Here is a 26575-nt window from a genome sequence, read left to right as displayed (position 1 = left end):
TACTCAATTTTTATTTGTTGAAGGACTAAGCAGTTGATACTTCATTCTTAAATACTAAAGTCAAATATTACTCTTCTAGACACTAGTCTTTGTCTATACCCTGCTTACCTAATGTGACCTTTGCTTTAATAGGATTTAAGTGCTAAGCAAATCTCAGCTATGTCCTTATTTCTCTCTCCTCTTGGATGGATGGTGCTTTTGTCTATGACATTGGGTCTGGGGGACAGTCACCATGTGGGGGATTGAGAGGAGAATCAGGGAACAGGATAGAAAATTCATAAATCAGGCAAGTTGGAGAAATGACCTAGGACTGGAAATAAACCTCAGAGAGGGCAAAGCTTCTCAGAAGCAGGCCAGGCTGCAAGCCCTGTCAGATCTAGAAGGAGAGAACATTGGGTAGCCGAGCCTTGTACAAATGTGGGAACCTGTGAAGGTCTTTTGCTTCATAAAGCTCTAATGACACCTGACCGCACGTGAGGGTGGGGCTTTTCCAACACAGCTGATGAAATCTTCATGCCTGTTCTTTCTCTTCCCTCCTCTCAGTCATTTCTCTCCTTTTGACTTTCGGCAACAGGTAAATACTCAATGGACCACCAGAATGATTAGACATTGCTCAGTTCTAGCTGTATTTTTCAAATTGTGGCTCATAACCTATGAATGAGTCTTGGAATCACTTAAGTAGGTTCCAAGAATCTTTAAAAAAATAACCAACAGGAAAGAACATAAAAAATGTTAGTTTATTATATTTAGTGAGGGCAAATGTTTTGTAGAACTTTGCTCAAGTCTATATATGTATATATATTCATATATATGCTTTAGTTTTTCTCTTTATTACCACATGTATATACATATATAACATGTCTTTTTTGAAAAAAGTTCAAAGTAACCGGTGTATGAAGTTGATTTTCAGCTATTCTTAAAAACGACAATAACAACAACAACAACAACTCCTTTATTAGGAAAATGTTCACATGTACATAAAAGTAGTGTTATGGATGTAAGGTATCCCCCAAAGTTCACATTTGAGACAATGCAAGAAAGTTCAGAGAAGAAATGATTGCTAAAGTCTTAACCCAATCAGTGAATTAATCACCTGATGGGATTAATTGAGTAGAAACTGAAGGCTGGTGGGTGTGGCTGGAGGAGATGGGTCATCAGGGGCATGCCTTTGGGGTATGTATTTGTGTCTGGCAAGTGAAGATCTCTCTTTCTTCCTCTCTGATTTCTGATTGTCATGTGAGCCCCTTCCCTCTGCCACTCTTCCACCATGATGTTCCTGCCTCATCTGGAGCCCTGAGGGATGGAGCCTGCTGTCTGTGGACTGACACCTCTGAAACTGTGAGCCCCCAAATAAACTTTTCCTCCTCTACAATTGTGCTGGTTGGGTCTTTTAGTCACAGCAATGAAAAATCTGACTAAAACAAGTAGTGACAATAATAGAATGGACCTGGTTGCATCTTCATCCAGTTTCCAAATTGTCTTTTGTAGGTAATAAAATCCTTTCCATTTCTTTCAGTAGTTTATTTTCATTATTTCTTTATGCATCCTACCAAATGCAGGTAAGATTTCCAGCAGAATTTAGGGAATCCTCTCTGGAGGCCTGAATTGTGAATCTTAAGATCAATGGGGAGACTTCAGGAAACCACTGAGATCTCAGGAAACCACTGAGAAAAGCAAACTTGGAAGGAAAGCTCCGGAAAACCTCACAGGTGCTGCAAACACAGGTTCTGTACCTTTTGTGGAAGAGACAGATCATCTGGTTCAGTTCAAAAGTTCCCCTGCCATGGTCCCCTTTACCTTATCCTATTTGGAAGCATAGAATTAGAGATCAGAGAAAGGTGTAGCTGGGTGGGACCTGAGAATATCAAGTTTGAGCTGTCCTTCTCTTTGTTGATAATGAAATTGAACTCTAGGGATGGAAAATGAGTTAGCCAAGAGAGCCTCTCATTTATTAAAGCTAACAGCTTCTAAATGGTACCAGGATAGTTAGAAGTAAGATGATCCTTTCATAGACAGAAAACCAGGATGCAAGAAAGTCAAGATTCTCAGCCAGAGCCTCTGATAATATCATTGGTAAATTAGGAATAAATGTGAAGTTTCCTTCTTCCCTCTCAGTGCTTTGCTCCTGAGGGTTGGACCAAGTGAGTCCTCTTTTGGATGGAACATGTGGAGAGTGGTTGGTGGGGAGATGAGAAAGGAGGGAGTCACCAATTTTCCTGTGATACTGTTTTATTTCCCTGGGCCACTTCAACTAGCAGTGGCCCAGCTGCATTATCAATATGGTCCCGTATACTTCTGCACACTCAGGTCTTTTTTTTTAAATCTCAACTAGAAACCCCTGCCCTGTGTATTCCAAAAATGGCTCTTGATGGTTTCAGAAGTTACATACAGGACTTGGTCATCATTCCATGAATGCCAACTCCATGCACAGTATAAAATTTTAACTATGGGATGGGCTCCTATGGAGAAAAACTAAACTAAATCAAATAAAGAGGGCTGGGGTTGTGGCTCAGTGGTTGAGTGCTTGCCTAGCATGACTGAGGCCCTGGGTTTGATCCTCAGCACCACATAAAAATAAAATAAAAGGTATTGTATCAACCTACAACTAAAAATTTTTTAAAAATAAATAAATAAAACAAAGACCTCACAATATTGGAGATATCATTTGTGCCCATGTGTAAAGAGATAATGCATGAAGGCTAAATATTAGTGTGGTGCCCACATAGAGTAAATATCCTATAACTGGTAGCTATGTCACACCTTCTCTCTTTTGAACAATTACTCTCATTGGTTCCCCTTCCTCTTCTTTGTCCTCTATGACTTGCCTCCTTCCAACTTCAAAAGGAAAATGGAAGTCACAAACTATCAATTTCCACACCAAGCATGCAAGTTCAAATGTTTCATAAGAAACCACTGTGCCAAAAACCTACATTCCATTCTAGCTACTGGCCTCTTTCTCCTTTCCATGGTCAAACCCTTCAAAAGGGCTTTCCCTACCCCTCACTCCGTTCTCAGTCCACTCCAGTTTGTCACTTGAGTCTATCCTCCAGCACAGTCCTGTGGTCTCTGATGACGTCCATATTGCTGGATCCAGAGACCTTTCTTCAATCCTCAGCATGGCTCACCTCTGCCTCTTACCAACACACCACCCTTCCTGACTATACTCTTGGTTTTCCCCCAACCTGTAGCTTTTCTGTATCCTTTGCAGGATTCGCTTCCACCTATCAGTCATGATGGAACTTCTCAGGACCTTGATCGACTTAGACCATAAATAGTCTCCCCCTTCAGGCTAATTTAACAATGTTCCTGGTTTCAATTACCACCTGTATTTTTTAAACTTTTATATTTGATTGTTCCCTCTAGTCTCCATTTAATCAAAGGTACTTTCAATTCAACTTGTCCAAAACCAAATTCATAACCTTTTCCATAAATCTGGGGTTCTTCCAGGGTTCCTTCTCTCTCTCTGAAATGGCAACTGTCCATACAGGTATGCAAGGGACACATCTTGGCCTTCTCTTTCTCTGTCCTCATGGCTAATCACCTAGTCCTTTTGAAAGTACCTCTAAAAATCTCGATTCTGTTAAAGGAAATTCATCTCCTCTTGCTTTCTCTTCACCTCCTCAATCCTAGACTATTGCAGACTGCTGCAGTGACTCCATGTCTCCTCTTGCCCTGCAGCCCCTCCCAGCCTCCCTCTACATCAGGTGAGGAGTAGTCTAATACTGTAACTTGGATTATTCTCCCCTACCCAATGAAACCCCTCAGTGCTTTTCTGCTGCTTGTAGACCTTTCTGTTGTCTCAACACCTAAGTGGTCTGGCCCCATCTTCCTCTGCAGCCCCAGCTCTGCCACCCTTCCCCCACTCCAGCCCCACTGCCTTCTCACAAACGCCACTCCCACTTGCAGGCTTTTGTAAGTGCTAGTCTCTTCATCCACTGTACTGCCTTCTTCCCGCTCCTGCACTCCTCCTCCACCACCCTTCTTGGGTATATAACAGTAATCATTTATTATTTACTTAATATCTGACTTCCCTTCAGACTGTTAGTTCCATGAGGACAGTAATCTTGTCTCTTTCTGCCCGTTGTCTTTTGACACTGGGCCTGCAAGATGGTAGATGTTAAAAATAATATCAGATATAATGGAAGTTTCTTTGTACTCCCTGAACCCTTTTCCCTTCTTTCCTCCACTATTCTGAAATTGGTGTCTATTCTTTAAATCCATGTGTCTGTGTTTCATTCATTCCATTGAATAGCCACACATGGACCACTGAATATCCACAGATGAAACACAGACTTGCTCTTGTGTGGAACAGTCATACAAATGGAGCCATATTCTACTTATCTAGCATCTTGAGGTTTTCAGTCAGCATTTAGTTTCATAGATCTATAGATCAATTTCATCATATGAAGAAATCCAGAGTATTTTGATGCTTCTACAACCATATTTTTTAAAAATGTTTTTGTTTTGTTTCTATTTCCCCACTTACTGATGGCTAAGGATTGAATATTTGTGTTGTTTCCTGCTCCCAAAGTCGTGTTGAACCTTATCCCCAGTGTGAGGCTATTTGGAGATGAGGTCTCTGGACATTGTTTAGGCTGAGATGAAGTCTTGAGGTGAATCCCTGAATATGAAATTAGCGCTCTTATAAGAGGAGATAGGAGAGAGCTTATTTGTGTTCTCTCTCTCTCTGTGTCTTTTTTCTCTCTCTCTCTTTTATACCATGAGAGGACACAGCAAAGAAGGCAAACAAGGAAGAGAGCTTTTCCAGGGACTGAACCAGTAAGCACCTTGATGGTGCACTCCCCAGTGACCAGGACTGTGAGAAATAAGCAGTGGCTGCTCAAGCCACCCATTCTATTAATCTGCAGCTGGAACAGACTAAGTACTGACTTCTATTAAGTCCATGTCTTCTTTTCTCCCCTCCTCCGCTTTTTCTCTGTTAGTCTTGAAGTTTTACATTCCATTTCTATTCTTTTAGTGTTGGCTCTGAAGCATGTAGCATGTGTTTAACAATACAACGTAAAGTTAACATCTATGTACCTCCTGTTATGATTGCTTTGTTTTTATTCCCAGTTCACCCACATTTTATATTTGCAATAAATACTTCTTTAAAACAAGGATAGGATACCTTTTCCACAATTTTTTCAGATACCACTCTGGGCATAATTCTTTTCTTTCTTTATAGCTCTTGTAATTCTTTCACTGAAGGTCTGTAAGTAGGACATCTTTTCATTCTTTGTCTTCAAAAAGTCTTATTTTGTCCTTCCTTGTGTATGGATAGATATACAGAAGGATAGATAAATAACTGCAAGTCAGTGCTCATATCTGAGCAAACAGACTACAGGCAGTTTTCTTTACTTAACTTGATATGCATATCCTAATTTTTCTATGCTGAGTATTATATATGTAATCTTTAAAAGTTAAAAAGTGAACAATAAAAATGGTAAGAAATGTAATCCTTTGATCTCTTGTTCATAAATCAATGCCAAATCCTCATGTGTGCTGATCATGCTTCTGCAAGATTTCTTCAAGGGAATCATTGAAGGTGATGCTGTTGCCATGGTACCATTCAAGTGGTCCCTTTAGATGTTAAGATGGAGGAGTCATATCATTCTAGGCTAAGATTTCAGCTGGTCAGGGCTGAATTTATTTGCACAACTCCAGTGAAAATATGCCTTTGAAATATGACTTTTACTTCACATTAGAAATTCTGCTTCCTAGTGGTGGAATGTAATGTCTGCCTTCATGTATGACTTGAAAATGTAGTGTGAAAGAATCACAGCTGGCACCCTCTGTACCTGGGAAGTATCACCGTATCCTCTTTCTGCTTTCAAAGCAGATTTTTTAATGTAAGTGATGCTTCAGTGTTGTTGCAAGCAGCATCTGTTCATGGACGGAAATCCAGAGTGCAATCTGGGTCTCCTTCAGAATCACCAGCTTTCAAAGGGCCACAGTTAAAATCAGATTTCTAAGGAGAGATCACAGCCAGTGACACTGAGCTAAAGTCATTGTTCCAGCTGCTTGGGGAACTGGTCAGCTGGAGAAATCTGAATTCTGTTCACACAGAACTTCAGAGAGCCAATTAGTCCACACTGTTATTTTATTTTTAGCAGATTGTGTTTGGATTCTTGTTTTTGCTTGGGTTTAGGTTTAATTTTTTTTTTTTGCTCCTATTATACTGAATCCTGAAGATTATATGCACTCTAAATTTGCTTTTTCTGATATTTGTAGTCAGTATATTTTTTTTAAGAGAAACACACACACACACACATCCACCCAAACCACCCCTGATGTCAAAACCCATCTGGTAACATGTACCTCCAAACTGCCCATGAGAAATTCAACAGAGTGCAGGCATTTTACCTTGTAAATGGCAGGTGTTCAGTACAGATATATTGTTTTCATTTGATAATAGGTTTGTTGGATTTAGAATTCCCTTTTTGGAGAAAACTAAGGAATGCTTCAACATGAAGAATAAAATTGTCAGACCTCCACACAACAGATGGAGGAGAGAGAGCGCACATGCGTTTATTCCCATTCCCTTTAGAATCCTCACCATTATGATAGCAAAGCAATTTTTAAGAAGACATAATTCTATAAGATCAAAAAGAGTAGAAAGCTGGGAAACAGAGAGACAAGTGATAATGACTGAGGAGTCACCTATAGAAATAGCCTAAGTGCAATCTGTTTTGTCTCATTGTAAGTACTGGGAGTCGAACCTAGAGCTTCACACATGCTAGGCATGTGCTGTACCACTGAACTGCATCCCCAACTTAGGAATGATCTGTTTTATGCAGCATAAATCTACCACCCACCAAAGGTTTTGGAACTGGGGTTGAATAGGAGGTTGTAGCTAAGAACAGGAGAATGGTTTGCAAGTTTGCTAAAGAAAAACTGAAAATTCCATACTGCATACAGTCAAGAAACTGCCTTTCCCCTCCTTACCACCCCAGGAGAAAAAATTAGATGTTGAACCCCCTTCCAGACTCTGGCCTGGAGGGAATACCAGTCATAGTCATCAGTGGAGAATCAATACTGTCAGAAAGAGTGATTAAGTGACTTTTATATACTGATCGGTGAAATCATCAGTCCATTTCCCCACCCCCATCTCCCAGGATATTGGAAGCCAATGCTGTATCCCCAAGGCAGGAGGTGGGTGGATTCTTGTCTGGAGAACATGACCAGATCAAGAGAAAGATAAATAGCATCGATGTCATGGGCTTCCCAACTCAGTGGTCCACAGAGGTACTCTATACCAGGATTTTTCAATACTAATGACATTTTGGGCAGGATAGATTGTTGCTGGGGGCTGTCCTGTGCACTGTAGGATGCTTAGCAGAATGCCTAGCTAGATGCCAGTGGCATCTCCCAGAGTGAGGGTAACCAGAGTCTTGCCCCCTGCTGGGAACCATAGTTCTATACTGAACTCAGAGTCAGCAAGTCCCACTCACGCACTCAAGAGTTTCCAATTGGCTTCCTAGAGCTTTATTCACTCTAAAAACAAAGCCAGCAGACATCTGAGAAGGAAAGCCTCTAATAGAAAATGTGAAAATCAAAATAAACTTTAGAAAATTTACAGAAAACGGGCTGTATAAGCTGAAGACAAGAAAACTTCAAAAAAATCATCATTATTTTCCTGAGAGGGAAAAGGCAGTACAAAAGAACTCTTTGGAAAGTGAAAATAGGACTATAGAAATTTTTAAAATGCAATAAAGAAATACAAGGAAAAGTTAATGAAATCTCCCAGAAAGTACAGCAAAGAAAGGAACATTAAAGAAGAAATAAAAAATTGGAGGATAAGACTAGGAGAACCAAGATCCAAGTGACAAATTTTAGAAAGAAACAACAGAACAAATGGAAGCAAAGATTAGGGGGGAAAATCATCAAAATAATCTCAGAATCTTTCTAAGAACCGGGGTCCATGAGGTTTTTTATTTTATTTTTTTTTTTATTTAAAGGACCCTTGAGTAACTAGCCTACTAAATGAATCCAAGATCCACACCAAAGCATATTATTGTGAAAGTTAGGAATACCAGAATCAAAGAGACAATCTTTCAAAGGCAAAGTAACAAACACTATTTAAAGAGCAGAATGGCTTTGTACTTCTCAGATATAACACCAGAAGCTGGAACGCAGTGGAGGAATGTCTTCAACATTCTGAAGGAAACGATTACATAACAGTAAGTTGAAGTCTTTTGCAAATGTGAGAACTCTAAATTTTTCCTCTCATGGACTTGTTCTCAGAAAGCTATTAGACAACAAGCTCCATCAAGACAAGGGAGAACACCAAGAAGGAAGAAAGCATGGGCAAATAATTCCACACAGAAGAGAAGGAAAAGAATTTCCAGGATAATGGAGAAGGCATATTGGAACATACCAACTGTACACTTTTCCAATCAAGTCAGACTATGAGAGATATTTCTCTATGAAAATGTAATTGATAGAACACCCTGTATTCAGATATTTTGGGAGGTGGGGTGGACAGAACAATTTGGGAAAATAAAACTTTGGGCAGGAAAGAAGAAATGTGAATAGTGCTTACATAGCCAAACTAATGCAAACTCTGCGCTCAACAAAATTATACTATAGTTATTTAGGAAGATGGTAGAACCAGAAGGGTTAGATATGTGGTGGGGCAGGGTGGTGTTAATGGAGACAAACACAGAATCCTGTTCTCTCATCAGAGGAAGTTAGATTATGCCTAGTACTTGATAAGCCCTCCTGAGGCCATGCCTGTGACGAGGAGCACAGATCCTATTTCAGAGATATATGTATACATTCATCTTGTGGTTTCATGCCGTTTGACCAAATAAGCATTAGCTTAAGCATTAGATTTGTGTTGTGGTTTTTGGCTTAGCTACTTCCTAGCTATATGATTTAAGCAGGTCATTTAATCTCTCCAAACCTCAGGTTGGTAGCCAATAAAAGCAGGAATTTTAATCAGTCGACTAACATTTACTGAGTATGTCCCATGGGTCCTGTGAAACAAATGAAATATACGCTCTTTGACTTGGGGTCTAAGGAGAGAGGCAACCAGAACACTGCAGGATATGGGATATGCACAGGGTGTTAAAGGAGCACAAAGGAGGAATGGAAACTAATGCTTATTAAGCATTTGCTAGATACTAGGCAACATGTCATATAATGCTCCCAGCAACCTGTAATACCGCTAGTCTTTTACAGTGTTGGAAATCAATGATCAGAAAAGTTAAGTAATTTAACTCCAGTTGTGCATCTAGAAACTAGCTGCAGAGTGGTATTTAGGATTAAATCTTTCATACTCACATGTTATTCTAGCTTTCAAAGCATGTGCTCCCTAAGGGACATCAAGCTTAGACAAAGAAGAGGGTAAGGTCCGAAGAGATTCCTGGAGAAGGTGATGCCAGAGGGGAGGGCTGATGAAAGGATCTGCTGGCCATGGAAAAACTGGACTAAATCAATCCCTTCTAGACTATACATGAAGTTTCACTCAGCAAATATTTGAGTGTCTATAATATGCTATGAACTATAGTATGTCCTGAAGGATATAAAAACAAAACAAAACAGAGCAAAATGAAAATATAAAATAATTCCTCACTGGATAAGCTTATAGTCTATTGGCAAGAGCAATTATTATACAGCATAGAAAACCATGTGCTTTCAGGAGCCCCTAACACAATTATGCAGGGGATGTAGTGGGGGTGGGGAGCCAGGGATGGGTTCCTAGGGGACATTTCTGGACTGAGTCCGGAGGAGCAGGCAGAGGTTAAGAGGCTTTCCAGGCAAAGGGTACCTCACACAGCATGCCCTGAGGCAAGAGTGCCATGGTGAATTTGGCAAGCTGCAACTAGCTGAGGCTGGCTGTAGCTTAAAATTTAAGAAAGACATGGAAAAGATGAAACTGAAGAGATAAACAAGAGCCAGTTTATGTAAGGATTTGCATGCTAAAGAGTTTGGATTTTTGAAGTTCGTATTAATGATGCTCCACAGATAGTAGAGAAAGGATTGAACCTGCAATGTAAATCACTGCAGCATGAAGAGTAAAGGGAGGAGTGAGGCTGGAAGCAGGGAGGTCACTGAAGAGCCTAATGAATTATTAAGGGAAGAATGATAAGTGACCTGAACTAGGTAGTGATAAAGATGAAGAAAGACAGGTGAATTTAAGAGTGTCCAAAAACAGTTCCCAAGGATGTTTACCTATTCCTGCTAAGATTTCTGCCCCGATTCCCCTCACAAGAGCTGGTCTAGAACTCGGAAGAGCAGGGAGGACTATCTACAGCATCATCTGTCCACCATGTGCCCACATTCATGCCATTGCCATGCTCTGAGGTTATAGCAAGGAAGGAGGTTTGGGGCCATGAGTTAGAGTCAGCCAGTGGGAAAGGATGGGCGCTCTTGGCAGAGGCAACAGCAAAGATAAAACTATGGGAATGTAGGAAACTGCACAAAATGTGTATGAGTACAGCGTACAGGGTGCAGAAGGGACTAGAAAGATAGATTTGGGCCAAATTCCATACACACTCCCTAGGGGACTAGCAAAGAGAACAACATCCCCAGAAGATTACAGGGATCTCTGAAGAACTGTAAATAGAATTGGCCTGAATTCATTATAGAAAGACCATTCCATCAGCAATACAAAGGACAAGTTAGAAGGTTAATAGGGGGCTCTTTTGGTGGGTCTATACCAAATAAACTATGATGGGAAGAGAGAAATAGAAAATGCTTTTAGATATATTAAGGGAGGAACAGGTCATAACAACTTGATGTATGAGTGAAAAGGTAGAAGTGAATTCCTAGAGTTTTAGCTTGAGCAACTAGGTTATGATTTGTGCAATCAGGATGACATAAAATTAAACTAAATAAGGAAGTTGTGTGTCAGTCAGAGTTCCAGTAGGGAACACATTTCTGGATCACCTTGGATTTCTAAGAAACTTTTCAGTGAAGGAAAGATGTATGGGCAGGTTAAAGGAAATCAACAAGAGATGCCGAGATGCCCAAGGCCTACCAACATTAGAAAGTTTTTACTATCTGCAGCTTGAAGGGACAAGGAAAAGAAGTAGAAATAGCAGACTGCTTTGAGATCTGAGGGCCATGGAAGAAACAAGAAATATAACCAAAACTTCACAAAGCAGGAAGAGTGAATGTCTCAACTCATGTCCCTTCTACCCTTCATTCTTCTGCCAAGGCCTCCCCTGGTTCTACCTAATACAAGCCCAGAGTAGCAGTCTACAAAGTCCAGTCTCCCAGGACAAGAACAGAGAATGCATCTGGAGGACAAATAGAATAGGGAAGAATTGTGAAAGGAAATAATGAGGCTGTTATCAATGTTTTTACTTTTATGTGTCTGTGAAGCAACTATAGGGAGCTTAGTAGTTCTGGGCTGCAGATAGATTTTTGAGCTTCATTGTCCAGTTTGGTGAGGACCTATTTTTCCTACTCAAGTTTTTGTTTTTTTGTTTTTTTTTTTTAAGGATTAGACATGATTTTGGTGTTTTAAAAGGACTCTGGATTAATATGCATTTAGTGATCCTTTGAGAGATCACAATATTTCTAATAGTTTATGCATTTAACTAGTACTCTGGCAACTTGGAGACTTCTTCAGGGGTTGGCAATATGTATAAAGTTACATGGAAGAGGGGACAAAACAACTAACCGACCATTTCTTTTCAGCCTAGACTAAAATAACTAAATACCTCTGTCATACTCAGCATATATGCATATAAATTTTGTGCTTTAGGTAATTTATTTTTCTCATACTTTTTGATTTTGTATGGTGATATACATACATATAATATGTTAGAATATAGTTCCAAGGTCTTGAAAATCAAATAGCTCACATATATTATATAAATATAATTATATTAAATAAGGTTTTACAGGGGGAAAACAGTGCCCTGAAAATACTAAGATAAAGATACGAAGCAGACATAAGGTGGCGGTATTACTGGTGCTATACTCGTAACATTCCTTGGAAACACACTTTGAGTGAAAGATGAATCTATCTAGCATTACCTATCCATTCACAAAAAAAAAAAAAAAAAAAAAATCTATGTGGATTTCTGCCCCATGGCATCAACACTCACACACTTGACAGTGTGAATAACCAAATATTTCAAAGTAACTCCTCTTGAACATGAAAGGTCACTTGCGCAATACAGCCTGCTGCCACTACATAGAACATTTTAGGAACTCACCAACTGCTTATTGTGATTTCCTTTGGAACTGGAAGAACTATCTCTAAATATCCTTGATAATGGCAAACCCATTCTTTGAAGGGGAATTTGATTTTGTAAAAACAGCCAGAAGTTATTGGCGATTAGTAGACAACACAAAGAAACCATTCAACTTATAAGTTGGAAAAGCACAAGGAACCTGGATTCCAGCAAGAAACTCTACAAGATGCAGGCACAAACCATTTTTCTCCCTCTTTTAAATTCAGACTCATTAAAATATACATTTTCAGAATCCACTAATAAAAATAATTTGGGTAATCAAATTGGTTCATACAACTTATAATAAACAAGATGTAATTTTTCAAGCAATGAAGACTTTATTATGTACAAACAAGGGGCTCTGAAGACAATATCAAGAGAAGCCTCAGAAATAGTTGGAGTTCTGGCACCAAATTTGGAGCCAATTTATTTGTATATATATATGGTAACAGACTCCATGGAATTTTTATTTTTACTATAGCATGTTAATAAATCGTACCTAAATTTTCAAAATATCACTATTCTAGTTATAAACATTTTTTTAAAAGTGGTTCCAGTAGGAAAATAAGCAGTTTAAGTGCGTATAAGCAATTGATATAAAAACATATTTTGTCTAAAAATTAATACACTAATCATTAGTTAAGGAAAGCTACTGATCTCAGAATTCAATATGTCAGTAAATGAGTACAAAAATAGCTAAGGTCTTTGATGTGACCATTGACACTATTTGTGCTACCCTGGGGAAAATAATAAGTGAGTTTTTATGTGGATTTGGTGAGAGAGGATATTTTCTCAAGGTATTTTTCTAACTGCAACAAAGACAATATTTTTATTTAATAGCACTGATTTCAAAATAAAAAAATAAGTATTTGTGTTAACTTCTCCACAACTGAAAACTATGAGATGAAATTTTGATGTCCTTGGGGATGATTTTCTAAAATTTCATTTTAGTATTTGGGATTTCAAGTGAAACGTGGTACCAATTTCTATTTTCTTAGGGAGACAACCTTCTTTTTGTTCCATTCAGGGTATCAATAGAAGTGTTGATTTCCTTAGTACTATTGGGTAGTTGCATCATCTTTAAATAATATTATTCAAAACAAATAACCAAAATCTCAGGAAATTCCTGAATATTAATGTCTCAATATGCTCTTCTTCCTGCCATGAAACCCACCTTCCATTTGGACTTTACTCTGGTCTCTACTGAACTATAGGACTCTCACAAAATTCAGGTTTCCAATGCAAAAAAAAAAAAAAAAAAAGGCAGGGGGAGTACACAGGAACTGTGGCCTTCCTAATTGAGAGGCCAGGTCCTCTCTGCCCTCCTCTTGGAAATTATTAAATGCCAGGAGACCATCTTTTACAATTTGTCTACTGTACCCAGAAATGAACATGTTTGAAGGAAGGCATTACAATTAATAGTTGTCACTTAAGATTCAACTAATCATGGAATTATTTAGGTTGGCCATCATAATCAGGGCCTATTTGTTTCCTGCATAATTAATGAATACCGCAAATTTGAGATATTTCCAAGAAGTCATTCAACTTGTTTACCTGGCAGCAGAGAGTAAAGCTAGAGATGTGTCTTTGATATAGACACAGACATACAGTAGATATTTGTGGGCATCTACAGTAGATACAGACATACAGTAGATATTTGTGGGCATCTATTGATTGCTTAATGTATACTCTGGGAAAATAGAAGAGTAGGAGAGAACATGATTAGTTGATAAAGAGTGAATACCAAGGGGAAAAAGGTAGGTGCATGGGATACTATCTGAGCCCAACTGTTCAGTAGGGGTAGTATCATCACTCATTTCTTGGAACCCACTCCTGCCAATCCCCTCCAATCTAATCACACTGTAAAAAAAATAGCTTGTGCTTTAAAAAATAAATCTGTCACTCCCCTCTTTCATGTCTTCAAATTCTATATGTGACTTTAAGGGAAAGATGCCGAAGTCTTTACACTAGCTAAAAGTTCCTGCTGGAATCAATCCCTGGCTGCCTCCCACCCAGTCTTGTCTCAAACCTCTCCCTCCTTTGCTAAGCCATAGAGACCATGAAGTTCTTTGAATGTGCTACTTTCTTCCACCCTGTTCACTGTTGGTCCTCCAGCTCAGAATGATCCTCTTTCACCCTTTCATTTGTTTTTTTTTTTTTTTTTTCTTATTCTTCCTTTAAACGTCAGCTACAGAATGTCTCCCTTTCTAACCCTTTCACACAGTGAAAGTCAGTCCCTTGTGGCTCCATTATATACCCAGGGCTGCATATCTCAGTGCTATTCATTAGTAGTTACTTATCATAGAGTTCTAAGAATGTTCTCTTTGATATGTGGATGCCAACACACAACAAGGGGGGAAGCGGAAGAGTAGACGTTCAGTGGATTAGACTAAAGGGAATGAAGGGAAGGGAGGAGGTTGGAAATAGGAAAGAACGAATCTAATATAACTTTCCTTATGTACATAAGATGGAGTAAGGGGCAAGGAGTGGGTGAATCTCGCTATTGTGTATATCCACAAGACTGGGTCCTAATTAGAATAAGATATGTTCCATGCTTGTCTAAATACATCAAAATAAATTCTACTGTCATGTATAACTAAAAAGAACAAAAAATTACATTTTAGTCTTTGAGATTATTTGATTAATAAATATCTGATTAAGTAATATGCCTCTCCTACTAGATTTTAAGCTCCACAAGGTCAGGGGCCAATATAACCCCTAGCACAAATGAGGTGATAAATAAAACTTCACTGGACCAATAAGTGAATGAGAAAGTCAAGAATATATACGTGTAAATATATATACACATATAAAAATAATGGGTTGGGAGAATGTTGTTGTAGCAAGGAAAGCAGACATACAGTAGATATTTGTGGGCATCTATTGATTGCTTAATGTATACTTCAGGAAGATAGAAGGGTAGGAGAGAACATGATTAATTGATAAAGAGTGAATACCAAGCTATTCATCCACTCATCAATCATTTTTATTTAGTCATATGTCACAAGATGAAAAAAAATCTTTAAATTTCCTTTCATTTTAAATTTCCCTTGGAAAGAGAACTGTCTACACTTTCCCTTAGGAGGAGAAGTGTCTTGATTGTAACAACACAAAGGACTGTGTTGGTTTAAGAGGCGAGTCCTTTTCCCCCACAGGATCCCCTATGCCATCAAGCAATGAGAAAGTAGTGTAGTCTAGGCCTGTGACTTTCTAATCATCCGTCTTGTTGCAGACACGAAGGCTAGAGAAATTAGAGAAAAAGTGATCAGCTCAGCTCTTAGATGATCCCTCTTGTGTTACAATTGTCACAACTTGATCATTAATATAAACTCTATGATGGACATTTTAAAAGAGTCTACTAACATGTATCCAACATGGGAAATTCTGTGCTTTTGACTGAAATATCTATCTATAGATACAAGGCAGTAAAATTAAAATGTTTTTATCAGCAATAGCATATTGAATTTCTGTTCTTACCTTAATAAGACCTTTGCATGAAATAGAATAACAATTTATGACATCATGACAGAAGCAGTGATGCTGGAAAACAAAATACATGGATGTTCTTCTTGTGCTCTGAATAAAAGATGTAATCGGATGCAATCATTTCATTAATATACACATGGCCCTGTAATGGGAATACAGAGGACCAGATGGCCCCGAGTGGACTGAGATGAAATGAGATGGGTGTTTGCAGTTTAGCAACTAACTACTTAGCCTGTATGGATTATATTAAGTACTTAGAGAACCACATGAACACATTTTCAGAATGAAATTCTGGCTTTGTGTCCAGAAACACTGTTCCCACAACAAGGAGAAAGTCTGTTTTACTGGAGTCCTGCAAGGCTACTGTGCCTAAGTAGTTAATGGTTTACCTCATTGCACTAATGAGCAAACATGCATATTAGAATCACCTAGCTGGTTTTTTAAAAAATACTACACATAGATCTTGCCTCTAGAAATGCTGATTTAATTGTTCTGAGATACAGCTTAGGCATTGGGATTTTTCAAAGCTCCCACAGTGATTCTAAGGTGCAGTAAAGTTTAAGAACCATTGCATTTGTGTAATTCTAGGATTTCCACAAGTAAGACCACTTTATAGATCAATAAAAAAAAAAAAAAAGCAAGCCCTTGTGTGATGTCATTTGGAAAGGCTCAGAACATCCTTGCTTCCAAATAGCTATTCACTTCTTAAGTGCAGTGTTGGAAAACTACCTAGAATATTTCATTTCTTTGGATGAAGGCTTTACAACTTAAATGAGGATAATTCCTCTGAGAAGGATAATACATTAAGTGGTTATCGGTTATTAACACCCTGGTGTGTGCTCCTTTATCGGATTAATTTCCTTTATGGTAGTGGAGTAAGGGGCAAGGAGTGGGTGAAACACAGTGGTGGGAGGCTCAGAGATCAATAGTATATAGATTCAAGGTGAGTTCCTGGTATGGAATATTTGACAAAGAACATCTATAATGGAGGTAGAAAGATGAATATATTCCAAAAAGGTAAATTTGGTATGATGCTCTGAAGGCCAGAGAACACTGAACTAGATCAAACAGGCAAGCTGCAGTTCATGCTCTTGACATACTGTTGGCTGAGCACATGAATGACAAGTGATGAGTAAGCCCCTTTTCCAATCTCACCCCAGCTGCAGAAACAAGAGGATCTACAAACCAGACTTGAACATTGGAGCCTAAGAGTGAGCAGAAGGCAGGAAGGTTGACGAGAACTGCATAAACACAAACGCCTCTGGGCTGAGTAATGCCTGAGCTCCAGGAGTCCTGGCAAAGGCAGAAATTGGCTGAATTTCAGGAGGTCAAGACGCCAAGCAGATAGGGGAATCCATGTACAATTATCAGAGCAGGGAAGGGCTTTGATTCAGATCTTAGAGAAGGTTCCTGTGGGGATGCATATCAATTTCACATTACTATCTTGGCTGTTAATATGAAGAACCAGGAAGAATCCAAAATTGTGCTCTAACTTTCAGCACACATTTTGATGTGGAAGAAGTGCAGGCAGGGCACATGTGGGAACTAAAATATACTCTCCCAATATATTCTCCCAGTTCTCCAAGGGCAGGTCCTACTCATATGCACTTCCCCTGCAATTTCCTCATCTCCTTTATACAGACTGGAAATGCATCAGCAGGAAACCCAGCTATATCCTGCATGGCCGGGGCTCTGGCTGGACAGCGACAAAGAGATTGTGAAGAGGCGGATGCCCACACCCCAGGCAGACTCTTCTGCACAGTAGCTGAATGACTTTTGAATAGCATTGACTTAAAAGAAATCTCTTCCTGCAGGTCTAATGAGCCCCCCTGGGAAGCTCCTGAGGTGAATGGGAATCACGACTTGACATAAATGGGAAAGATTATGTGTCAGCGGGACTGATTTCATTCTTAATGGAGTGTTAATTTATTTGCTGTGATTTCACACATCTGCTTTGGCCACAATGCCATATTACGTTAATCCCTGAGATATTACTACACAAAGGTATATTCTCTGTATACAAGGTAGATGGGGAATGGGGAATTTGTACATGTGATTTTTTTAAAGGGATACATACCCTTTTACTCAAAGGACTAGAAGGCCGAAGATGTTAGATTTCTCCATCATTTGGATACACAATCTCTTGGGGTTAAGACACAGTCTGGCATTTGGGTACTTGAGAAGGCAGAACAGTTTTGAAAGAAACAAGCACTGGAAACTCCTAGACCACAAAGCAAGTCATCATACTTAGGGCTACTTCAGACTGGGAGGATGGATAGCTATTCCCTTTGGAAATAATGCTCTATAGATTCTGTCTAATCACCAGAACCAAAAGCATTGCCATAAACATTTGAGCTGAGGCTTAAACATAGGGAGACACAAAAGAAAAAAGAAATATCACTTTACAGCAAAGAGGAATAGGTTTCACAGCCACATGTTTTTTGAAGTCTCACAAGACAGGTTGGGTTTGTCTTTTCAGAAGACAATTTGATGATTTCATTAGGAAACAGATGTATGTAGGCCACTGGGGGAGATGAAGCTCGGTTAATCCTAGCTATTTGTGAATGAAACGTTGAGGACAGTAACACAGAGACCAATCCCAAATTGAATGCAGTCCCTCTCAGCCATACAAATTCCAGGAGACTTCAGGTGCTGGTGCTTCCCAGGGAAGAGGTAGCCAGGGCTGTGATCAGCTTTCCAAGGTCAACTCTCTGAGGTTGCAGCCCAAGCTTTGCATGCTCAGCACCATCCCCTGGGTTAGTTTAACCAGTATCAGGACCATAATGGGGGAGAGAAGAATGGAAGTGAGAGCATTGGAGGCTGGTGATTAGAAAGACCCTTCTACTGAGGGATCCAGGCTGTCCTTAGTGTGTAAGGACTTTCACTTGGCAAATAGAGCACCTTTCTCCCCTCTTGCTTGAATGTTTTTATGGTCATGGAGGACAGCCAGAACCCACTTCTACTAAGGGAACCTGTAGTTCTCCCAGGTTGAGGAATGGAGAGCCAAAGTAGCTATCCTACTCCTACAACAAATGCTTGGTTTCCTCCATACTAAAGACACTAAAGAGAACAACATGACATATGAGGCATGTCCTCTGCGCCCCAAGAATTTATGAACCAGTAGAGAAGACAATAGAGTAACTTTCATTCTTGCAACAAACACAGAGTTCCTATGAGGTTGCACTTATCAATTATTGGAAGTTGTAAAGCTAAAAGGTTCTCTTGATTAAGAAGAGAATGAAGTGTTAAGCATATGTAAAGATAAAAGCAAATCCACACACACACACACACACACACACAACCTATGGGATCATTGTCAGTAACTATATTCTATCCCTGAATTATAATATTTAACCACATCCTTTGCTACCTGATTTTGCAGTTTTTTCTCCTAGAAGTGGAGAATATTTTTCTGCTCTGTAAATGGAAATTACTGTTCAGTAAGACATGGCTAACAACCCAGGGCTTATTTTCCTTTAAATGCTTGCAGGTGGCTATGTTCCCATGATTCAAACCACTTTAATTTCTTTTTTTTTTTTTTTTTTTTTTGTCCTCAAAAGTCACATTCTTCATCCTTTTAAATTATTTTGATCTTCTTCTCAAAGACTCTTAAATCACTTCCTTCAAAGTTTTTCCTTTGCCACTTGTAACATTTTTGGCAAGTCACCTAAACTTTGGGTAAGTGTTAATGTCTATGAAAACAGGAGATGGTATTTTCTGTTTTCTAGGATTCATTTCTGCCACAGTACTCACGGAAGTAAAAGTTCTCAAAATTTTATTGTTATCAGAGCCAGTGATGAGAGCTTATTAATAATGCAGGTACTTAAACCTCACTTCCATTGAGTTTAATTTAGTACCTATCAGATGGGAATGAGTGTCTGTATGTTTAGTGAAAATATTTAGGTGTTCTAATGCACACTCAACTTTATTCTATGAGTTCCATTGTTTTTCATCCGAAGTCATTACTTTAATAGCATAGAATGAATTTTAAATAAGAGTTAATGGAAAGAACTTCCCTGATGATTTAAATGGGAATCTCAGAGGGGACTTGAAATAGAATCTAAGGAGATGAAATAATGTACTAAGAAAACTCAGAGATGCCCAGCTGGACACAGAAAGGTTTTGTATCTCATGTGGCACTATCAGGGAAAATTATTAGTTGAAAATGGAATTGACAGGGCTCAAAAGATGAAGCACAACATAATAAATGTAAACAACTTATGATTTTTTTTTTTTTTTTTTTTTTTTTTGCTGTACTGGGGATCGAATTCAGGGCCTTGTGCTTGCAAGCCAAGCACTCTACCAGCTGAGCTATCTCCCCAGCCCAACTTATGATTTTTTTAAAAAGCGAAAGTAGTTAATAGTTTTGAATGTATGGTGTTCAGAAAAAGGTTTTTACCTTAAAAACTACCTACCTAGTTTAATAGATGAGTCTTAAAATACAGGTTCTGTGTACAGTTGTTTTGTATGTTTATACACACAATGATGTGTATATATATATGTGTGTGTGTGTGTGTGTGTGTGTGTTCGTAAGTTGAATCTACATGTCATAGTAAAGTACATTTCAAAATACTAAACTGATACGGACAATTCAGACAAAGGCTAGTGCTTAAAAGTTGCACTGTGAGAACATTTAAAGTATATTTTCTTCAATCCGTCTTTAGGACTACTATCTTTAAAGGTTTAGGAAAGCCAAAATTCAGTGACTGAGTTGTCAGCTTATTATGGTACAATTAAAGATGTTAAATAGCTCTCCCTTGGGACTTTCTCACTCATTCTCTTGTCTGAAATTCTTTAAAAGTGTCAGCCAGAGAAGGAGTAAATACAGAAACCCAGGGCCTGAGGGAGCAAGAAGGAAACCTAGGAAAACATACCAGGTGCAAGTAGGGGATCACTATTCCTTCCAGAAGCCAAGCGAATGATAAGATATTCATTTATACCCATCCTTGTGTCTCCTCCCTGCCCAGAAGGAAACAGAAATATCTGCCTTTGTCCTAGTGCTCCATTTACACCTTATAGCTTTCTCCATTTTGGGGAGACTCTTCTACTCTTCCAGTGAAAAGATGCTTCCTTGGGGTAAAGATGTCAGCCGTAGGAGAGGACCTCAGTGATGCCTCTGGCACTGAACCTTGGGCCATGTCTTTAAACATCATTTATGTGGAAGTGCACTGTGAGTGGGCTCAATCCTCTATCCTGCAGCATCCTCCTAGTCCCTGGCCCACCAGCTACCCAACCACCTTGGTTCTTTTAGAATTGAAAGCGCTCCATGGTGTAGCTTATGTAACACACATATGTGCTATGATCGCCATGGATAATTAAGGCTGCATTCTATGCTTAAGATGAGTTAGCAAGACTTTCACAGTTGTATTTTTAAAAAGATGACAACTACTTAGCCATTGTGCTTTTGGTACATTTCTACGAAACACTCCCAACTATGGTGCATTTATATGAAATACTCTCTTCTAAAACTAAACCCTGGGCTGATTAGCAGCCTGGTGTCATTGCTTCAATTTTCCAGTGGCAATTAAGTAGTTGCTCTAGACAGAACTGACGACGAAATGTAAAATTTAAAAACAGAAACCAGAATTGCTTGTCCAGGGAAGAAAGCCAAGGCCGGGTAAGGAAAGTGGGGGTGGGGTGAGGTTGTGAGCTGTGTTTTTGCTGGCGGAATACTGGGTCTCCTTAGATTGAAAATAGACCATTGTCCAGAAGAGTATCCCTCCTCCCATTAGTAAAATAAAACAGCAGAGTATCTGTGTTTGTGCTGGGAGAAATGAGACATTTAACCATGGCCACCCTACGAGTAGGCTGGGCACAGGCTTTGACCCAGACACTCATTCTCAGAGTCAGCTTCACACCTGCGTTTCAGCCTAAATGGACTCTCATCCTGTTTTCCTCACCCCAGCATCAGATCCACGGAGTCTCAAAACCACAGCTTCACTCTCAGCAAAGCTGTCCTCTTCTAGAGATTTTAAAACGCCCTCCCCCAACCAGCGTCTCCACCTAGAAAAGAAATTTCAGATGTTTCCCCGAAGGAAAAAGCGAAAGGCGACGGATGCATCCAGAGAAGATAAACTACCTACTCACGCCCCTCCCCACTCACCCACGCGTCTGCTCCGGGCTTCCCCTCCTTCTGCTGGGGCTGGCAGTCAGGTGAGGTTACCTGGGCGCCCCAAGAAGCCCCAAGGGGCGCTGCAGTTCTTCTTTCGAAGTCGCCCTACTCCCTGCCAGGCCCCGGGTCTCTCGCCCCTCTCCCCCCGCGCGCGTCCCCGACCCCTCGGGCTCCGACGCGCAGCGACAGCAGCACGCAGCGCTCGGCTCCCCTCCGCCGACCTGGCGTGACGCAGGCAGAGACTACTTAAAGGCGGATTAGAGGCGGCGGCCGCGGATTCCCCAGCCCAGCAGCTAGCTCGGCGCGCACCGCCCGGGCATCGCAGGCGGCAGCGCGGGAGCTCCAGGTGCCCGCTGAAGTGGCAGGCGCCGGGGCTAGTGCCCGGACCCTCCCCCAATCCCCAGCCTCCGGCGGAAAGCGGCGCCCAGAGACCTCTCTCTGGCTGGCGGGAGCTCTCGGACCTTCACGCTGTCAACACCGCCCCGCCCCTTTCCCCGGCAACTGCAGAATCCAAACGCGATTCCCGGACGGCGCCGGTTCGTGCCGGCTCTCCGGCTCCGGACCGCGCTAGCTGCCCCATCGGTCGGGACGAGCGTGGATTTCTTTCCCCGCTTCCCTCTTTTAAGAATAATAAAAGGGAGGGGAAATTCGTGGATTTTAAAAAATTTCGTTTGCTTCTTTAATCGGGAGGCAGTTCGCTCCCAGTTGGGAGGTGCGGCCCGGGGAGGGGCCAGGAGCGGGAACGTGCCCGGTGCTGCCCAGTCTTTGTCTGCTGCCCCCGGATGCACAGCGATGGGGGAATGGACCATCTTGGAGAGGCTGCTGGAAGCCGCGGTGCAGCAGCACTCCACTATGATCGGGAGGTAAGGGCGCCAAGCCGGCCGTCAGTGGGCCCGTCAGCGGGCCCGTCGGTGGTCCTTGGGAATACCTTCTCAGGTCCGGACCGACCCCCTCCCCGAGTTCCCAGTCCATCCTCTGCCTCCTCTCCATCCTGTTGGGTCCATGTTCTTATTCCTCCCGAGTTGAGGGATTACCCGACGCCCAGTGACGCCCCCCTTCTCCTGCTACTCCTGAGCAGCTTCCCCATCCCTTTCCTGTGAAGCACCACTGGGGGAGGGGGAGGTCACTGTTACCACATCAGAAAAGGAGTTGTTGGCTCAATCTTGACCCCACACTCTCCAGAGTCAGAGCCAATCTCTATCCAGTTCCCTAAATAGATTCTACAAAGAAGGCAGGATTGCATTTGGCCAGAGAAGGGCAAATGGGGAGATGGATTTGCAGAACAGATAAATCTTTTCTCAGCAAATATTTATTAAGCTAAACTGATTTGTCTTTGAAAACTTATAGTATCAGGAATCCACACACCCATTTGGCATTTTGTAAGTCTGTATCTATGTTTGTATCTATCTGTGCATACATATTCATATATATGAATATATATATATGAATGCATGTGTTCCTGTTTCTGTAAAGCATTAAATTCAATATTCATATTAAGAGTAGATTAAATTTACACACAGAGTAGTTTGATACACACCCTGTGTGTAGACCTTGAAATCTGCACTATCTGTACAGGTATTCTGTGTGCATTTGCCATGTGGAGAGTAAAGGTGTGTTTCGTGTCTCTGTACATTCCATACACAAAAATGAAACCTATAAGTTTGCAAATAAACCAAATAGAGGTGTGCGTGCCTGAGATCCTTGTAATAACAAGTGTCCCCAGCCTACTAGCACCCAGCAGAAAAGGAAAAGACAAACATGTTTCCCAGATTCCCAGTTCAGTACCACTCAGGGATGGACAGCTCCCCAGTGAAAGAACTGATAAACATCCAAGAGGGAAGGGAAAAATGGGGTTTCCCATCAGTGATGCAGCCGGTGAGAACCTCTCTCCCTCCTCTTCCCCTGCTCAGGATCCTGTTGACTGTGGTGGTGATCTTCCGGATCCTCATTGTGGCCATTGTGGGGGAGACGGTGTACGATGATGAGCAGACCATGTTTGTGTGCAACACCCTGCAGCCCGGCTGTAACCAGGCCTGCTATGATCGCGCTTTCCCCATCTCCCACATACGTTACTGGGTCTTCCAGATCATAATGGTGTGCACCCCCAGTCTCTGCTTCATCACATATTCTGTGCACCAGTCTGCCAAGCAGCGAGAACGCCGGTACTCTACTGTCTTCCTAGCCCTGGACAGAGACCCTCCTGAGTCCATGGGGGGTCCTGGAGGAACTGGGGGTGGGGTCAGTGGTGGGGGAAAGCGAGAAGATAAGAAGTTGCAAAATGCCATTGTCAATGGGGTGCTGCAGAACACAGAGAATACCAGCAAGGAGACGGAGCCAGATTGTTTAGAGGTTAAGGAGCTGACTCCACATCCATCCGGGCTGCGCACTGCAGCGAGATCCAAGCTTCGAAGACAGGAAGGCATCTCCCGCTTCTACATTATCCAAGTGGTGTTCCGAAATGCCCTGGAGATTGGGTTCCTGGTGGGCCAATACTTCCTCTATGGCTTTAGTGTCCCAGGGTTGTATGAGTGTAACCGCTACCCCTGCATCAAGGAAGTGGAATGCTATGTGTCCCGGCCCACTGAGAAGACAGTCTTTCTAGTGTTCATGTTTGCTGTGAGTGGCATCTGTGTTGTGCTCAACCTGGCTGAACTCAACCACCTGGGATGGCGCAAGATCAAGCTGGCTGTTCGAGGGGCTCAGGCCAAGAGGAAGTCAGTCTATGAGATCCGTAACAAGGACCTGCCCAGGGTCAGTGTTCCCAATTTTGGCAGGACTCAGTCCAGTGACTCCGCCTATGTGTGAAAGGGCAGATTTTAGGAAGGCCTGCAGGGACAAGTTGCCACAAGGCAGATAACTGCTTAAGGGTGGATATATCTGCCCTCATATGTGACTCACTACTAAGATGTAGGATAAGGTTGGTTAACAGAAGATCTTGTGTCAAAAGGAGAGGAGAAAAAGCAGAACCATCATCACATGTCATCAGTAGCACTGGTTCCACATAGGCACTTGGGTAGGGTGATGAGTGGATGACTTGGATTTCTTTGGGACCTTTTCTTTTATGGCCCTTCTTGATCCTGATAACAGTGGACTTGCACAGCTACCAAGTAGGACTTATCTCTGCTGAGTTCTATTCTGGCGAATGGCATGAGTTAAATAATTGATATAAACTTTGTGACCTATCTAAACATATCCCTTTATCCTGGGCTGCAGGACAAATATCCTGGAAGATCCTTCATTTGTCTCCCCCATCAGCATGCCCTTTTCCTCAACCCAGGATAGCATGCCAGCTTTTTTTTCTGAACCTGGCCTTACATTAGACCTAATATGGTTTATCTGCAAGCTAGAGGGAATTACGTGGGGTGCTTTTTGGAAATTGGCCATGGCAGAGGTTTGCACTTGAGCCCAACTGATTGGCTCTTAGTCATTATGAAAACCTTAGGAATGTCTCAATATTTCCAATTTTCTAACTCAAACTGCACTGGTGCTGTTTTAGGGGTGGGGGATGGGCGGGCGGGAGGGAATTGCAATATGCAACTACAACACTTGTGAGATGGTCGTTGCACGGTAAGGCATGTGTTTATGAGCTTTGGGATACTTCTGCCTTCCAGCTTGTGGACTTTAGATAGCAGTAAACATATTTTTTGTTGTTGTTAATATGGAGGGTGTCTACCCAAGCCACAGAATTTCTAACTGGTGTATCTTACTCATTTTGTTACATAGTTTCATTGTGCAATGCAGATGCACATCATTTTGCCATGGTTTGAATTTACCTGTGTGCTCACACCAGAGACCTTAATCAGCCCATGTCAATCCCAACTTATTATTTTATCTCTTATTTGTGAAACACACACACCTACACAATCACTCAGCCTAAAAAACCTGAAACTAAACACTATTGGCTAACACGTGTTTACGGATACTTATTTGAGACATATACCAAAGGTTCTAAAACCTATTGCTTTGGACTGTGAATATGTTTCTTTCTCTTTGCTCTTATTTATTTAAGTGCCATACTGTACTTTTCATATTCACTGTGTATTTAGTTAAAGGATTGGCCAAGAGTAATATTTGGATAATGTGCTTTGAAGAAGCCCACTGTTTCCTTTGAATTATCATTATCATTTTTGATTTAGATATGAACATGGTGTAATATACAACTGAGGATTTGTTGAAAATAAAGTTCTTGCCTTTTTTTGTAAAATTGGAAGAGTCTGCACTTTCCTATTTTTGATTGGGGTTATATTTATTCAAAAGTTCAAAGATGTTACAACAGAACATTGGAGGCAGGAAGTGAGCAATGGATGAAGAATCTCTGAGAGATTAACAATAAAATCCAATCAGCCTCTAGGAGATGAAGAGAAGCTAGTATGTTTTATGAATGTTTAGAAAGGAGGAGTGTGGTATTCAGATAGCAATGTTTATGAACTCCTTTCTATTTTAGCTCAAAAATTTTCTGCTTGTCTAAGTATTTTTCTTGTAATACTAATGCCAATACTGAACTGTAGCAGTTCGTTCTGAGTGAATTTATTTTTTCTTTTTTCAGCCTAGTTTTTCCTGCTGTGGATGGTTGCATTTGATAGGCATACTGTTCTCCTGATGATCTCCTCAGGACCTGATGCTTAGCTAACCTAGTAGTCAAACAGAACCATCTTAAGCCAGCAGTGACCAGGACAATTTTCTGCAGGGATGGAAATTTCTTCCATCTGTGCTGTCCAAAGTGGCAACAACTAACCACATGAGACTATTGAATTTCTAAAATGTGGTTAGTGCAACTGAAGTACTC

The 26575-nt window shown here is 40.9% G+C and overlaps 1 protein-coding gene and 1 long non-coding RNA gene across 3 annotated transcripts in view; one reads left to right on the top strand and one right to left on the bottom strand.

Annotated features, from left to right (window-relative positions):
• LOC306654181 overlaps positions 1-22561 on the bottom strand; it is a 31296-nt gene extending 8735 nt beyond the window's left edge. The window contains exon 1 of one of the 2 annotated variants that reach the window (XR_013761894.1): positions 21781-22561. This is a non-coding gene — a long non-coding RNA (uncharacterized lncRNA). The remainder of the gene's footprint in view (positions 1-21780) is intronic. The other variant, XR_013761895.1, reaches the window with a different exon arrangement.
• On the top strand, positions 21635-25275 carry GJD2 (gap junction protein delta 2). Its single transcript, XM_079127486.1, has 3 exons — positions 21635-21830; positions 22484-22652; positions 23700-25275. Exons 2-3 carry the CDS (start codon positions 22582-22584, stop codon positions 24592-24594), a joined length of 966 nt encoding a protein of 321 aa, XP_078983612.1. The 5' UTR covers positions 21635-21830; positions 22484-22581; the 3' UTR covers positions 24595-25275.
• Positions 25276-26575: the final 1300 nt, after the last annotated feature.

This window comes from Sciurus vulgaris (assembly GCF_902686455.1).
Source record: "Sciurus vulgaris genome assembly, chromosome: 2".
NCBI classification, from domain to species: Eukaryota; Metazoa; Chordata; class Mammalia; order Rodentia; family Sciuridae; genus Sciurus; species Sciurus vulgaris.
This window is presented reverse-complemented; position numbering and strand designations above follow the sequence as displayed.

Bases quoted from the DNA above. Each gene is read 5' to 3' on its own strand.
- GJD2 (XM_079127486.1), top strand. From the start codon at position 22,582: ATGGGGGAATGGACCATCTTGGAGAGGCTGCTGGAAGCCGCGGTGCAG. The intron at 22,653-23,699 runs GTAAGGGCGCCA...TCCCCTGCTCAG, and splicing joins CACTCCACTATGATCGGGAG to GATCCTGTTGACTGTGGTGG.